At 39.6% G+C, this 15195-nt stretch overlaps 2 protein-coding genes across 5 annotated transcripts; one reads left to right on the top strand and one right to left on the bottom strand.

The window, feature by feature from the left end:
- Positions 1-329: 329 nt before the first annotated feature.
- On the top strand, positions 330-9053 carry si:ch211-161c3.6 (high mobility group AT-hook 2b). 3 transcript variants are annotated; one of them, XM_056438062.1, is made up of 6 exons: positions 330-398; positions 2361-2561; positions 2754-2837; positions 4030-4080; positions 4213-4248; positions 5854-9053. In XM_056438062.1, the coding sequence occupies exons 2-6, from the start codon at positions 2457-2459 to the stop codon at positions 5935-5937; spliced, it is 360 nt and encodes a 119-aa protein (XP_056294037.1). In that variant the 5' UTR covers positions 330-398; positions 2361-2456; the 3' UTR covers positions 5938-9053. The 3 variants fall into 3 exon arrangements, with proteins under 3 accessions (XP_056294037.1, XP_056294035.1, XP_056294036.1); XM_056438060.1 differs by lacking the exon at positions 330-398 and adding an exon at positions 585-1251; XM_056438061.1 differs by lacking the exon at positions 330-398 and adding an exon at positions 2049-2222.
- A 188-nt stretch (positions 9054-9241) lies between these two features.
- si:ch211-161c3.5 (uncharacterized protein C3orf18 homolog) lies at positions 9242-14122 on the bottom strand. Of its 2 annotated transcripts, XM_056438059.1 has the most exons (6): positions 13760-14122; positions 12417-12855; positions 11933-11958; positions 11157-11286; positions 10727-10761; positions 9608-9697 (listed from the first exon to the last, which is right to left on the bottom strand). In XM_056438059.1, exons 2-5 carry the CDS (start codon positions 12675-12677, stop codon positions 10756-10758), a joined length of 423 nt encoding a protein of 140 aa, XP_056294034.1. In that variant the 5' UTR covers positions 12678-12855; positions 13760-14122; the 3' UTR covers positions 9608-9697; positions 10727-10755. The 2 variants fall into 2 exon arrangements, with proteins under 2 accessions (XP_056294033.1, XP_056294034.1); XM_056438058.1 differs by lacking the exon at positions 10727-10761 and having other exon boundaries at positions 9242-9697; positions 13760-14119.
- Between the last annotated feature and the right edge of the window lie 1073 nt (positions 14123-15195).

Raw genomic sequence — 15195 nt, 5'->3', positions numbered from 1 at the left:
TTCCTTCTCTCAAGTGGGTGGTCCGGTGAGTTTTTTCGGGGCGGGGTCCTCAGCTTCAACCCTCCTACCCTCGTTCCCTCTTGAAACATGCTTTAATAGAGAAAGTATGCAATGCATACTGCTCAGCTACAACCCCCCAATTACACTGCAACTGGGGTATTCGTGACTGGACGTCTGGGGGGATCACACACATTTCCGATTAGAGGAGGAGAGAGAGAGAGAGCGAGAGAGAGAGAGCGAGAGAGAGAGAGCGAGAGAGAGAGAGCGAGAGAGAGAGAGTTTACCCTTTCAATCCAACCAATGAGACTGTCGATACTCTAAGATTGTCAGAGTGTGCAGGAGCACAAAGTGAGCAGACTGTGAGAAACTTCCAGGTAAAAACTACAAACCGTCTCAAGGTAAGTTCAACTCTCTGCGCTCTCATTGTTGCATTTGGCGCTGCCTGCATGAACAGGAGCACCCAGCCTGAACATGGAGCCTATAGCCCCAATGCATGTCTGCATGTATGTATGTGTGCGCGTGTGTGTGGGTGGGTGGTGTGTGTGTGTGGGTGTTTTCCTGGCTGGTTGCAACGGAGAACTTTTACACCTGTGTTCTTCGTCTTTGTCCTTGGTAAAGTTTGTGCGCGGCTCTTGTGTCCATGTGTTCTCCGGCGGACCTGTTCTCACTGCACAGCCCCGCACACATTTAGGATCGATTGCGCAAGTGATGGGAGAGCAGGGGGATGTCGTGTCGCGAGCGCCGACTTTACGCTTTAAAACACCGATGTTGTTTTTTTGCCGTTTTGCATGTGTTACTAAGCCCCGAAGGCAGGAGGGTTCGAACTCACGGGCTCGCTGGCAGTAGCGCTTTACGAACCTTCCTTATTTAAACACTGTAAAATAATCTTTTTTTTCCTCTTCTCTTCTTCATGGTTGCAATTGCCGCCCATATGCACACAAAAAAAGTACATTCAGTCCCAGTCCTCGACTGCCAAACGCAGACGGTCTGCGGCTGCCGAAGAAGCGAGGACGCTTGTTGTGTTGCTCCTAAATAAAGTGTGTATTGGCGAAACGAAACGACGGCGTGGGTCTCGCTGGGTTTGAAGTCGTTTCGACAAACCCGGAGATTTCACAAATGACTCTGACTTCCTTCTCCAGTGCGGCCGCTTTGATAGGCTGTGTTGGCAATTAGTGTTTGGCACATTCCTTACAGAGCCGTGTTGAACGACTACCGTGGGACATTACCAGCAGCCCGGTTGGAGTTACTCTGGTAATAATAACAAAAAGTAAATAATATAGGGCTATTACTTTTTTTCGGACGTTTAGCTTTTATTGCAAACTGATACATTGTTTACTGTAACATAGGGTCAGGCCACTCATTTGATTATGGTTCCAGTCATGTGTCATGCTTTGTATTCTCTGGTTTGCTGGTGTTTGCTGGGCGATATGGCCAACATCTTCTATCCTGATGTGGTTTATTTCCTATCTTGAAATATATTTCACTATTTTCTGACATAATATAAATGTAGCATTTTAAATTCATTCAATATTAAGATATTTGTTTGATAAATTAATTATTCAATTATACCACGATTAACAAAAGTCCATGATGATGTCTTTATATGTCTTGTTTTTGTGTGACCTACAGTCCAAACCCTAAATATATTTAGTTTTCTATCACACAAGACTCGAAAAAGCTGCATATCCTCAAAATTGACCCGTTTATAACTTTTTCACTTGAAAACGTATATATATGTAAATAATCAATTTATTATCAAAATAGTCGCAGATAAATGTTTTGCCTGTCGATTTATCAATGAATCAACTCATCGTTCCAGCTCTAAATTTAACTAAAGGCTTCAAACTAAGAGTTGTAAATAGTTTATCATGTTGAAGTGATTATTTCAGTTAGCATGTAGTCATTTTTTCTGTGTCTCAGTTGCACAAGTTTAAGAGTAAAAGTTGCTTCAGCACACCGACAACATGAACAACCTCATTGAGAAATACCTGACAGAGGGCAGATGGAAAGGCAGCGTAGAGCAGATGTAGATTTTGGATGGGAGATTGAGTTATGAATATCTGTGCTACTTTTAGTCGCTGGACACCACTCTCATGTTTCCCTGCGTCTGCCAGACCCCTGTCTGTGTTCCGATGAACCTGGTGCCAAGGCGTATGTAGAAGCAGTTCCCACGCTTGTAGAAAAGGATCCTGTGTGATTCTGAATGATCCTTTTCAATTATTGTAAGCACTGATTGAAACTCACTGGGGTAATTGTGCAAAAAGAAAGAAAAAAAAGATTTGAAGCGGTATATTTTTTCTGGTTATCCTGAATTCTTCAAAGAAGTTTTTTTTTCCACTTTTCTTTGCTCACATCTGCAGCTCCTGATACTCAGGTCTTCTCCTCTTTAAGCCCGTGAGGCCGCTCCTCCAGGCTTTGATGCCCACACTCTTTAAAGCAGGTGGACAGACACAGGCATGAGTAACAGTGGGACCAAAGAGCCGTCTCCCGAGCTGAGCACTGCCCAGTCGCCTCCTGAACCTCAGCGCCGGGGCAGGGGTCGGCCACGGAAACAGCTGCAGGTAGGGCTTCCTTCTTTAAGACATCAATTTGATCAGCTCTCTCTTTGGCATTAAATCAATAAGTATCTCAATTCTAAAGTAATTCTGAAAATCAGAGCTATTTGTTTCTTTTGTCTATGTGTCCTTGCTGCTGAAGAAAATGAATGTGTTACACTGGTTAGTTATGGCGCCACATGTGATGTCTCTCTACAGGAGCCTGTTGGACCACCGACCCCAAAGCGACCGCGAGGACGTCCGAAAGGCAGCAAGAACAAAGGCCCAAAAACTGCACTGAAGGTTGAATCTGCTCAGAGTTTCTGCAATGTTAATAAATAGATCGATATTTAACCTTCAAATTCCTTCATGCACTATAGTAATACAATTTACATTACCAGTCAGAACATTTTGGACACCCAATATATTAGATAGATTATATATATATACGATATATATATATATTTGTTAAATCACAATATTTGTCATGAATTTATTGTAAATAGTGTAAGATAGAAATAATCAGATCTGTGACGTCTCAATTTAGTCGAAACAACCTTTATCTATATGACTCCAGTAAAATAAACCAGTAACAGACAACATGATCTTAATGGGTTTATCTTTGCGGTGCATCGCTATTAGATGTGCCAGTGCATCTAAGAGTTTCCCATGTAGAACCACTTGAGTTGATATCTTTTGTGGGACAATATAAAACAGCTATAGCATTATCAGCAACATTTACTTTTGTATTGTTAATTTAGATACTCGTTGTAGTTTTGCTAAATCTTCTCTTAAAGTTTGAGATTTGTCAGAGGCAGGTTTTATCAGGAGGAAAGTTTGTTGTACTGCCTCTGCTGGCAGTTTTCCAGTTTGCCTGTACGTTTGTAGCATGTGGTCGATGAATAATACTGTGAAGCAACCCGCCTTTTTACAAAAGAATTGGGAGAAAATCACTTATTTTCTATATTTTGTTTTCTTTTGCTCAGAGTGCTTTTCCCACAATTACTTGTTCAACTGGTAACATCAAAGCAGAGCAACACATGTATACAAGCCTGTAATTAGTCATGACAATCACAAAAACACATTGTTTGTCTTTTCACATTTGTGAAAATGTAACAGTCAGATATAAAAGCAAAATTTGCCATACATATGTGTACTTAGATGTTGATATTTTACAATTGTAATGGTTTCAAATCACCCCCATATTTATTCAGAAAGAAATCTTGATGCATGTGCAGTATTCAATTTAATTAACAGCTCTGCAACCACAGCACATGATGACATTTCACGGGATGATTTAACTGAGAGAAAATATGTTTCTGTCCTTGTTTATCCCGAAAGAGGGTTGTCTTGTTGCAGTCTTGTTTCTTCTGCTGCCAAAGTCTCAACAACTACAAATTTAAATGTTTATGTCCACAATCTTTGTTAGAAATTAGAATGAAAGTACTGTTAAAATGTGAAACCTCCTCTGAGCCATTCGTCTGTTCTTTTTCAGAAAGTAGAGCCTGTCGGGGAGAGACGACCTCGTGGGCGACCAAGGAAATGGGTATGGAGCAATAGTTGACAGTTAGAGACATAACGTTGTTTTAAGCCTCCAAGGTGTCTCCTGGTGCTGCACAGTCCTTAAGGGCGCCTTTACCGCCATGTTGAATTCATTCTGTTTCCTCTCTTTCCACAGCCCAAGAAAGTAGTTAAAGTAGCGGAAGAGCAACAGGTGAGGAAAACCCAATCTTTAAAAGGCTGTAGGGTTGTTGAGTTTTGTTTTGACGGAGCACTTTAAATCACAGGTTCCTTTGACTGAACAAGTATTGTAAGATTAATTTTGTTACATTTATTATAGAACATTTGTTGGAAGACTTTGTTTCAAACAAACTGAGCAGCTACCTGTTGCAGAATCTTTAAAAGTGTTACATCCTCAGAGCCTCAAAGTACATGCACTTTTCATTGTAACAGATTTGACACATTATTTTCTAGCTTTTCTTTTTTTTATTAGTCACTAATTAGTTATTGGTTATCATCAAACTGAAGCTGAAGTCACTTTGAGAGTTTGTGGAGAGAGGCAAGCTCTGCTTCAGTTGAACAGAAATCTCTGTTTGTGTCACACGTATCTTTTGACTAAGCTTCAGTCACCCCTGTGAGGAGGGAAAAGCAGCGCTGTTCTCATTTAACTATTCATGAATATCTTATGTTGAAGCACATAGCTTATGTGCAGCAAACCTAAACCACATTCAAAAGCTCTTTGACCCACTTGTTGTGGTGCTGCAGCCTACAAGCCATGTTCTTCTGACCTTCCTATACTTTATACACTCAGTTATTACATTACATGTCATGTCATTTAACTGACGCTTTTATCCAAAGCGACTTACAATCATGTTACATTCATACATCGTAGACGCAGCTACAGGAAGCAATTCAAGGTTAAGTGTCTTGCTCAAGGACACATCGACTAGGGCGGGGATTGAACCTCCAACCGCCTGATTGAAAGACGGACCTGCTACCCACTGACCCATAGTTGATATATAGTTATTAGATATATCTATTCAATAGGGAAGCAGAGGTGTTTCTGATAAGACAAGAATCATGGGGATAGGATAATGAGAGAATCCTAGTGCACGATGTATTATCAGACAAATATAAAACTGTCACAGTGCTGTTGCTTTGGCACACTTGACGTAAATAGCAAAACCACCAATGCACGTATTCCTTGTACTTTATGTGAATTGACTTCATGAGGATATGACGAGTTCATGGAAAAGCACAGATGGCAGTGCTGACTTCCCCCGATACACCTCCATACATCCTTTCGAAACATCCAGTTTTGGTGAATGTACGCTGTGTTTCTGAGAAACGTTGGTTCTTGTAGCCACCGTGTTCATTTTTCAAAAGGAAAACATTTCACAACAGTTCTCACCAAGGCGGGGCCGTTCTCTTGATGCCCCCCGTCGGCCTTATCGCATCCTCTCCCCTGAGCAGTTTGTCAAAGATGCTTCAAGAACTGAAACCGTTGAGACAGACTCTCTTTCTCAGACACACGCACACAAAGGGGAAGAATGAGTCAATGTAGAGAGGGGAAACCTGATCCAACTGTTCTTTTCTTCTGTCTTCTTGGTTTCCTGACATAACTGTCATCTTCCTCACATGTATAGGTCTGACAGCTGGACCTACTTCCCTGCACGCAATCACTCAATGAATTTGTAACACTCATTCTTGTTTTTTTTGCGCTCCTTCCAGTATTGATTTATTACTTTGCACGTAATGAGTCACTATAGTGACAATAACAGAAAAAGTGAGAGTGTTTCTTGTTCTCCCGCTGTTCCAGAGCTCTTCAGACGAGTCCGACGAGGGTCCCTCGCAGCTCAAGCCCTCGACATCTCAGGTTCCAACACAGGAGGAAGGGGAGTAGATAGGATGCCGCTCTACCTGCCTCAAGGTTTGGCCTCCAGCAAACAGGAGTACTGTCTGACTCCTATCTGTAATGGGGATTCAGGAATACACACACACACACACATATCATTGCAGACAGTGGTTTCTTCTCTCTATCTGGTACTGTATCCTGTTTTTTATTGGTTCACGCTAAGAACATGGCTTTTGGTGAGGGAATAGTTTGACATTTCGTGAAATATATCTATTCCCTTTCCAGCCGAGAGTTGCATGAGAAGACTAATACAAGTCTCATATCTGTGCAGTTAATATTAAGCTACAGTCAGCAGCTGGTTAGTTTAGCTTAGCATAAAGACTCGAAACAGCTATTATGGCTTCATCCAAAGGTTACTAAGTAACTACCAGCACCTCTAAAGCTCTGTAATGACCAGGTTATATCTCATTTGTTTGATCTGTACACAAATCAAAGTGTACGGATCTAACTTGCTTTTTAAAAGACTTTTATTGTCATTTGTTTACTGAGTGTATGTGCCTTTTTGAGTTTCAGACTGTTTCCAGTTTGTATGCTACGCATTGTTCAATCTTCTCATCTAACTCGAGGCAAAAATGCCAAGAAGTGTATTTCCAAAAATGCTCACCTACTGCTTCAAGGATGCCTGCTTTCCCGAACCTCTCAGTGTGTGTGTGTGTGTGTGTGTGTGTTTGTTTTGTGGTTGTGTGGAGAGGGGACGGGCTTGCAGGTTGAAATGAGAAGGGGGTTTAAGAAAAAAGGAACCAACCTGAACCGTTTTATGGAAACATGTTTCTAAAGAAAAAGTTTCATGAATCCTCATATGAAATGGGAGCAAACGGTGACATTTTTAGCGATGTTACAATACAAACAGTATTGAAGTCATTATAATAAAAGTAGAAATGAAAGGTTTGATTCCAAAATGAAATATCCAATTTGGTAGAGTAAATATCAATTGTCAATGTAAGCAAGAGTTCAGTTTGGATTAATAACCTCAATGGTTTTTGTTTTCCTTCCAACCAGCAGTAAGAAAAAAGCTCCCAAAGGGTTGAATGGATATCTCATTTGGGAAGAAACCCCTCATTCATACTTTGCTGAAACTTAAATTTACCACACTCAGGATTTTACTATTACATTGCTTTTAAACCATATTGAAACCTCAGGTACAAATCTATTCAGGAACATGTTGTCAGTCTACTCAGTAATCATTATTGTGCTGTGTTTGTTGTGCATTTCTGATCTGTATTTGACATTACCAGCATGCCTTGACACAAAGACCTCATTTAAACCTCAGTTGCCCTCAGTTTCTTAATCTCTCATACTACCTCAGTAACACAAAAGATCTCAAACAAACTAATTCTCCACTCCCTCAAAAGTAATGACATACACGTTTACTGCACCCACACACACAAACACACACACACACACACACACAAAACACACACAAACACACACACCGGTTCATGTGCAAGTATACAACACAGACGGGTTTTCAGGCCTCCATACCGACACACAGAAGCAGACCTCACGCTCAAGCAGAGGATTTTACTATCTGAGAGCAAATAAAAGCATCAGTGTCATTTTTTTTTTTTTACTGTGTTTGTTAATGTTGAATTGAGACATGGTTTGTTCTCCTGGGAAATAAAATGCAGCCAATAGTTTACAACAACTTAAGCTTTTTAGGGTGTAGTTCCTTATTATTATTGTTTTGGGGGGGTGGGAAGTCCTGTTAGTCCTTTCTTATTTTACTACATCATGTATTTTCTCATTCTTACACTGTAAATTGTTTGTGTGACACTCTTAATACATGTGACTTTGAAAGAAAAGGCAGCAAATAACCACACAGTGCTGAAATGCATGACAGTTATGGGAAACAACAGCATTACAGTTACTTAGTATGAAAATTGCCAAATTAATTGTGAGAAAAATATTGTTAATACCTAATACTGAAACCCTGTCTTATTTTTTAGCAATTTATAAGAGCAGAAAGGAGCCAAGTTGCTCCTTCCTTTCCCTTTTTACTATTAAAAGCAATACTACAAGCGACCACTGTGGCTATAATGTGAAAGTAATTAATAAATGATCAGTGCAAAAATAGTGTCATAGAAGTATTAAGAAATTAGTTAAAAAGTGAGCAAACTGACTTACATTGTTTATTAATAACATCTACCAAGTGACTAAGTAAGACTGTGGCAAATGAAAACCTTGGTGTTGAATTGAAGGTGTGTTGTATTGCTTATTCAACTATTAATTTATTGTTCTTCTTTCCACAGTTTCATAGTCTTGCTATAATCGGTCAGTTCATCCAAATTACCCCAAAAAGAAAAAATATATACTTTCTCACTCTTGGTCACTGCCTATTGCAAATACTTTAACTTCCATCAGATGCTGTCCCTGTGTGGAAAATATGTATCCAACATAAACTGAGTATTACTTATCAAGTACAACTTGCTTATTGTATCACTGATGAGTTGTATCCTAGTACTTCATGTATTTCAGCACTAAATTGACTAAATTGCTGCCAGAGGAGCTTATTTCAATTACAGGCAGACATGTTTTCATGTTCAACTGCATTGACTTTACTTGTTTTGCCCTTTGGACTACCTCTGAAAACTACCACGCCTGGGATGCGATCTGTTTGGGTATTATCTGATCTTTTCCATCAGACCTGCAGGCGATGTGGATCATGACATCTTGAAATAACTGTCAAACTATTGCTGTTGTTGTCCACTCATCTCATCTCACTACATTCATGTCATCATAATGAATGGAAGTCAGCCTGAAGGGTGCCTCTTAATTTAACTACAGCTGGGTCAATGTTTGTTGTTTTACACGCACTGTGTCTGGATATTTACTCTCTATACTGAGACAATGTTGTTCTGTGATCTTACTGATAGTCATATAGTTACATACAGTACTTGATCCATCCTCAACTATTACAAAGTTTAAGTGTAACTTGAGAAATCATCTTCTTACTATTAACACCATTTTGTAGTTATGTTATTGATCCTCATCCACTTCATTAATACAACTCACAAACCTGTGATATATATTTTGTTATGACTCTTTACCATGTGATTTGTGTTATTCTGCTTCTTTATCGCTTACCAATAAAATATCACACCTATCGACTCTTTTGTTATAGATCTGTACAATAAAACCCTTTTTATCAAATAGTTTTAATGTATACAGATGGAAACAATCCTTTATTGCTCAATAAAGAAGAAACAAAGTGGAGAGGGAGAGTTCACTTAAGGATGGTAACATCCAGAGTTCAAGCTTGTCAGACACGAAAGACCACAAAATCAGTATAACACAAATTTACACTTCTCTTTTATCAAACATGGAAGTAGATATTGAAGCTCAGAAGAACTTCACTGACAAGCCATCACACATTTGAACACTAATGACATAGCATCATTCAAGAAAAGTGCAACACACTTCATTTGTGCTCCAAATGATAGCAGTGCAAGATCGTACGTGATGCTTCCCGTTATGCTCCCCTACCATACATGCACCTTACATTTTTTTTCTTATTTTGAAAACCACGGCCATTTCACGTACTATGTCGTAGTGATAAAAAAATGTCACCAATGCTCCAGTTGTTCCCAGAACCAGTCCAGTTTTCCCTTTGTTTTACTTCCTCGGAGACAGTCTTTTCCTGGATGATTTAACTAATGGAAGAGAGCTGTTAAGCGTTGAGAGCTTTGGCTACATCTGTGAAGACCAGACGACTGGGCCTCTGCGTGGTCCCCTGGGAGGTTGTGAGAGTCTGCAGAGGAGATGGGGAGCAGGGCAGATGGGAGATAAAACTGTTATTATCATTGTGATCAAATGGGGTCTCCAGCATTGGATTGCAAGATAGAGTGTTTGTGTTAATAGACTGCTATTTGTCCCCTTTTAATTTATTTTAGGACCATCAAAACAGCTGAATCAACTTAATACTTGAGAATGTAAAGCATGAGTCATAACTGAAACCAGAGAACATTTGTTAGGACCAGAGGCCACATATAAAACCAAAGAGTATGCAAACTGTTTACGGTACCTAACAAATTCATTCGTGTGTTGAAAATGTGAACTTGCATTTTAAAAATCAGTAGATAATTAATTGTAGTTCTGGTGTACAGATATAGTTTCATTAGAAACAAGTTTTGGACCAAATTATCTTGACTACGATCCAGTTTTCAGCAATTCTTTGGCTTTTAACAGCTTTTCATGTACTTTTTGAAGGAATGACATTTGCTCAGTTTGATTGTGTTGCCATGTGTGAGATGAAGTTGAAAGCTATGAAAAAGCTAATAATTGGGCCTTGAGATTGTGATTGCATGTTCATTTTCTGAAACTTTGGCTACTGAAAAATATATATATATATATAAAACTAACAAAACAGCACTTATCGGTACTTCATATTACTCTGATTGTACCGCTAGAAGTCTTCAACATTTGTGTATTCTTGAATCGATGAAAAAATCACAACAAATTGTGTTTTACATATTTTGGAGTACATGTGGCCCCTGGAATATTTGATGAGCAAAGTATTAAGTTGAGGCAGCACAGAGGAAAGAATGAAAAATAATATGAAAGTATGTTTAAAGGTGAAGACTGAATGTGTTGGTGTGTGTCCTCTATTAGCATCTACTTTAATACAGATGAGTTGATATAAATGGAGAAACAATAAACATGATACAACATCTAACTGACTGCTGTTATTTTGAGATACTGAAATAATGATAGAATGAGGATTGAGGGAAAAACTGAATTTTAGAGAGATGATTCAAAAGACACACAGGGGATACTTTACCATGTTTGTCTTTTACCATTATGCCAATGTCAAAACTTAAAAGAAATCAAAGGACATAAAGATAAATTATGACAACAACAAAAAAGTTCACAGATGTACATTTTACAAGAAAAGCTGATCATCAGTTGATCGCAAAAATTGCCAGTTTATCAAAACATGATAACATGTGTAAAATATACAGTGGACGTAATTAAATCTACAACTAACACATGCCAGATAAATTGTTTTCAGGCACCACACTGGAGCTTTTTAAATAAATGTCCGTGTTTGGTTATTAATAATAATGGTAAACATTGTCTATGCCAGTGGAATATGGTTATCATGGCTTTTGTCATCATCAATCCATTCACCACTTGTGGCGGAAGGAGAGCGATTCATTCTAGTCCGGGCAGTTGTCAAATAGCTTCATGGGTTCCTGTGAGAACTTTACCTTGGCGTTGGGACCTGTGAGGCTGCCTTCCCGGCCGTGGTCCAGTAGCTCCTGTTCCAGCAGGTCATCTTGTTCTTCAGCCGGGTCAAAGTTATACATTGGCATGAGCTGGTGCCTCAGCTTCTCCAACCTTTATGACAAGAGTATAAAGATGAAGACCACTCAGCAGTTAAACCTAGTTTTGGTACTCATCTTCAAAAACATGGTTTTGTTATATTTGTTGACATTTGCTTAACATGCAGAGAGCAATCAATATATAATGCTCTAACAAAGAAAAGTAAAACAGTCCAGTATCTGTGGCTGCTGCAGGACTGTAATAAGCCCGTCCAATAAGCTAGTGCTGCTGCCTACTTTCATTGGAAAAGATTTGGCAACACGGCTGGGTTTTTGGGTTGGATACATTTTTTTATTTTTTTTATCTAGCATACTCTTACTCACAAGATTATCTACCATAGCTTTAATTGAGGAGAAAGTATACCTAATTGCAATGCCGAATTAACCTAGTAGGTTAAAAATGGACGACAAGGTGCTGGCCTCTACAAAGCTCCACCAATGTGTCTATAATATATACCATGTCAATAGTGCAACCAGTACTCCTATGATGGAATAGTACACTTATTGTGGTTGGTTCTGTGCCAACATGTATAAACCAAAATGATACAGCTTTTTAACAATAGTTGATACTATGTTTTAATGGTGAAAATTTAGCAAATAATCAAATGACTAAAACGAATTGACCAGTCGTAAAAAAAAAAGAAGAATATTTGTAAACTTACCGCTTACGTTTCCGAATATACAGCATCTAGGATGAGAGATAGATATAAGTACAAATAAGCAGTGTTGTTGATAGAAGTAACATGCACAAATAAAATGACTGAGTGCAACTATATATTACATATGACATGTGTCAAGACAATTATACACAAATGTGGGCAACTGTGGCTCAGAAGTTAGAGTGGGTTGTCCCTTATTCAGAAGATCGGCAGCTCCTGTATTCAATGTCGATGTGTCCTTGGGCAAGATACTTAACCCCTCCCAAAAGGCTGTGCCATCACTGTGTAAATGAGTGTGAATGGGTAAACATGTAGTGTTAAAGCTCTGAGGGGTCGGAAGACTAAAGCGATAAACAAGTACAAGTCCATTTATGATAAACATAATGTTGGGGGTAGAATCCAATCGGTCAAGACAGTTCATAGAGAGAAAATACCCTTCTACTTAATCAAATGTTATTTTAGAGACAATATTTAAATTACTCCTCACAATTGCCACGGCCAAGCCAATGACAGTGATGATGCCAAAGGGTAAGAGCACCATTCCCAATCCCGAGCCCTCGATCACCACCTCTGGAAACGCCGTGGCATTGAAGCTGGTGTCGTTTGTTGTTATGGTAACAGTCATTAGTGTCGTTCTTGAGGTGACATTGTCTCTGGCGCTCTTGCTCGTCGAGAGGAAGGGGATTGCGGTGGTCGTGGCAGTTGTAGAGAGAAAACTTGTAGTTGTCTTAGCTGCAGTAACAGCCATGGTCTGGTGCAACAGTTTCAACTGAAGGATGTATTTGTGATCCGTGTGTGGGGATGTTGTTGTGTCGCTCAGCCTCTAGTGCATCTCATGGTCGACACAGGTGTCGTGCCTTTGGGTTGAGGTCTGCTGAGGCATTGATGATACTCTGGTCATATGATGTGGAGAATAAAACCTAAAACTGGAACGAAAAGGTAAACAGAATAAGTCAATGGTTATTGTGGGGAGCATGAATAAAGAATAAATGATCATTTAAGTGCTTGAATATAATTTCCAATTTGCTTCTGTGCACTGATTATTTACTTCAATCAAATCTTGTAATAAATATAAATCCAACGTTTTAGTTTTGGCACACCTCACCCTTGATTTCACTCAAACCACGACTGATTGTGGCAGAAGGCGTGTGGTGGGTGTTTTGGGGCATGATGTGGGTAGCAAAGGCACAGAAGGAAAGTGGCATAACAAACTTGATAAAAATACAGATAAATAATAACCACTCAAACTTTAAGGTGCAGTGTGAGGAAGTGTTTTGGCGGCGCGTTTAAAGCATACAAATCTAACTTACACCCACACACGTGCTACCACACACACACACAGCTTCCATAAATACCCACTGCATCCAAGCCCTCGTTCGTTTATCCCCCCCACCCCCGAACCCTCCCCCCCACACACACAAACACTACACATCCCACTAGAAAGGAGCAATGTATGCCCAAGTTTTGCATATGTTATGAGATTTTTTTTTAAACATTTCCTTTAAAAGCAGAAAATAGACACATGATCCATTTCTCTTGAGTACATCCTGTCTGCTGAGCACTTAATGAGGAACATGTGCAGCTGAAGCAAACAAACAATGAAAACCAAAGGCTGGATTCAGTCATTACTGTTGTCTAGTTTGCAACCCCTGCACAGCAACAAGACAGACATCTTTGTTTGAATCATGTTATGCTCTTATTGCTGTGTATTACTGACACAATACATGTATCTCATCTCAGCTGTCATTTCCAAACAACTGAGCTGCTAATCCCACCAACGTGACCAGGTCCTACTCCATGTGTTCTCTCAGATTAGAGATGCATACGTACCTTAACATACAACATGCATGATTTAAGAGGGTCTGCAGCAGACTGGAGTTAGCTGGAAGAGGCAGCCTTTCCTCCAGCGGCCACTGCTCCTCCTCCTCCGCCTTCTCTTCTGCTTCCCCTTTTAGTAATGCAGGTACTGCACAGGCTGTTTACATTGACCAAACTGCCATTTGTTGTGAGGATGGACTCCACACACCAGATCAACCCCTATCCCCAAGGGATCACCTTCCCGTTCTCCGGTTGCCTCCTCGGATATCCTCCCCCCGTCTGTCTCTTTCTTGTATTTCACACAACAGAGCAACAGAGGCTGCTCCAGAGGATGCTGCAAACAGAGATCAGAGCGGAAAGCTCCCGCCCCCGCGACCCTGTCATTGGTCGAATGGCTTCAAGATGACAGACGCGGTTGGTTCCCTCCGCTGTCTATTTGGCTTTGCGGGATGAGAATGGGATTTAATGGCTCTGCACACCAGATGCTGTCAGACCTATGTGATGACTGCATCCGGGTGGCAGCTCTGAGGAAATTAACCCTATGGTGTCTTTTCTTTCAAGCTCCACGATCGGAGTGTAGTCTTTGATAAAACAGACACGGAAAGGAACAAATTCACTGACGAATCGCCCTCAGAGATTCCTTGTACTTAACTGGGATGTTAAGAGTTATTCACACAGATATTTGATTGCACACATTTCCGTACATCTAAAACTACGTTGAAAACTAAATCGAAGTCCTCTTTGTGCGTAATTGTAACACGTGCACAGCAGCTGCAGAATATCAGAATCTCAGTTCATTTTGAACGAGCCTCCAGTCATCATGGCCACCAACTCTGAAAGAGTTAGCATAACCAAGTGTATTATAATTCTGTAATTTACTTATGACCTTGTCGTTTAATGTATTTAAATCGAACAACATATCTGTGAATAGCCTATACACGTGTATTCATCATCTTCTCTGCCTCAATCTCATTAAGTCATCAGTACATATTTGGAAACTAATATTAAACATAAAGGGAAACACTGAAAACGGATGATGGCAAAATAATGATCATTCACTGAAGAAACACACAGTGGACATCGTTTTTTCAATTTAATTTATTTTATCTGGATTTTAATTTGGGATCAAACAAATAATAGTTGACAGTGCAGGATGCAATATATCAAGTTAAGCGTTAATACAGAATGTACTTATTTGGTGTAGGGGATATGCTTATGTTTTGATTTTCTATGATTTATGTTATTCTTACTTCAGTGTGTTCCATTCGATATGTCCTTTGACGTCTTTGTCAAAAAGCAGCTCTAAGTTCAGCATCCGGTTCTTGGTTCTTTCGTGGTACAGTGCCATCAGACCCGGAAGCTGTCACAGTTAAACATCCCTTTACCTAAAGAGTCACACAAATAATCCGTTTTTAAAAATAAAACATTATTAGACTATAATACTTATT

This window comes from Pseudoliparis swirei, chromosome 18 (genome assembly GCF_029220125.1).
Source record: "Pseudoliparis swirei isolate HS2019 ecotype Mariana Trench chromosome 18, NWPU_hadal_v1, whole genome shotgun sequence".
NCBI classification, from domain to species: Eukaryota; Metazoa; Chordata; class Actinopteri; order Perciformes; family Liparidae; genus Pseudoliparis; species Pseudoliparis swirei.
Note: the sequence above shows the minus strand (reverse complement) of the source record. Positions and strands in the feature narration are given on the sequence as shown.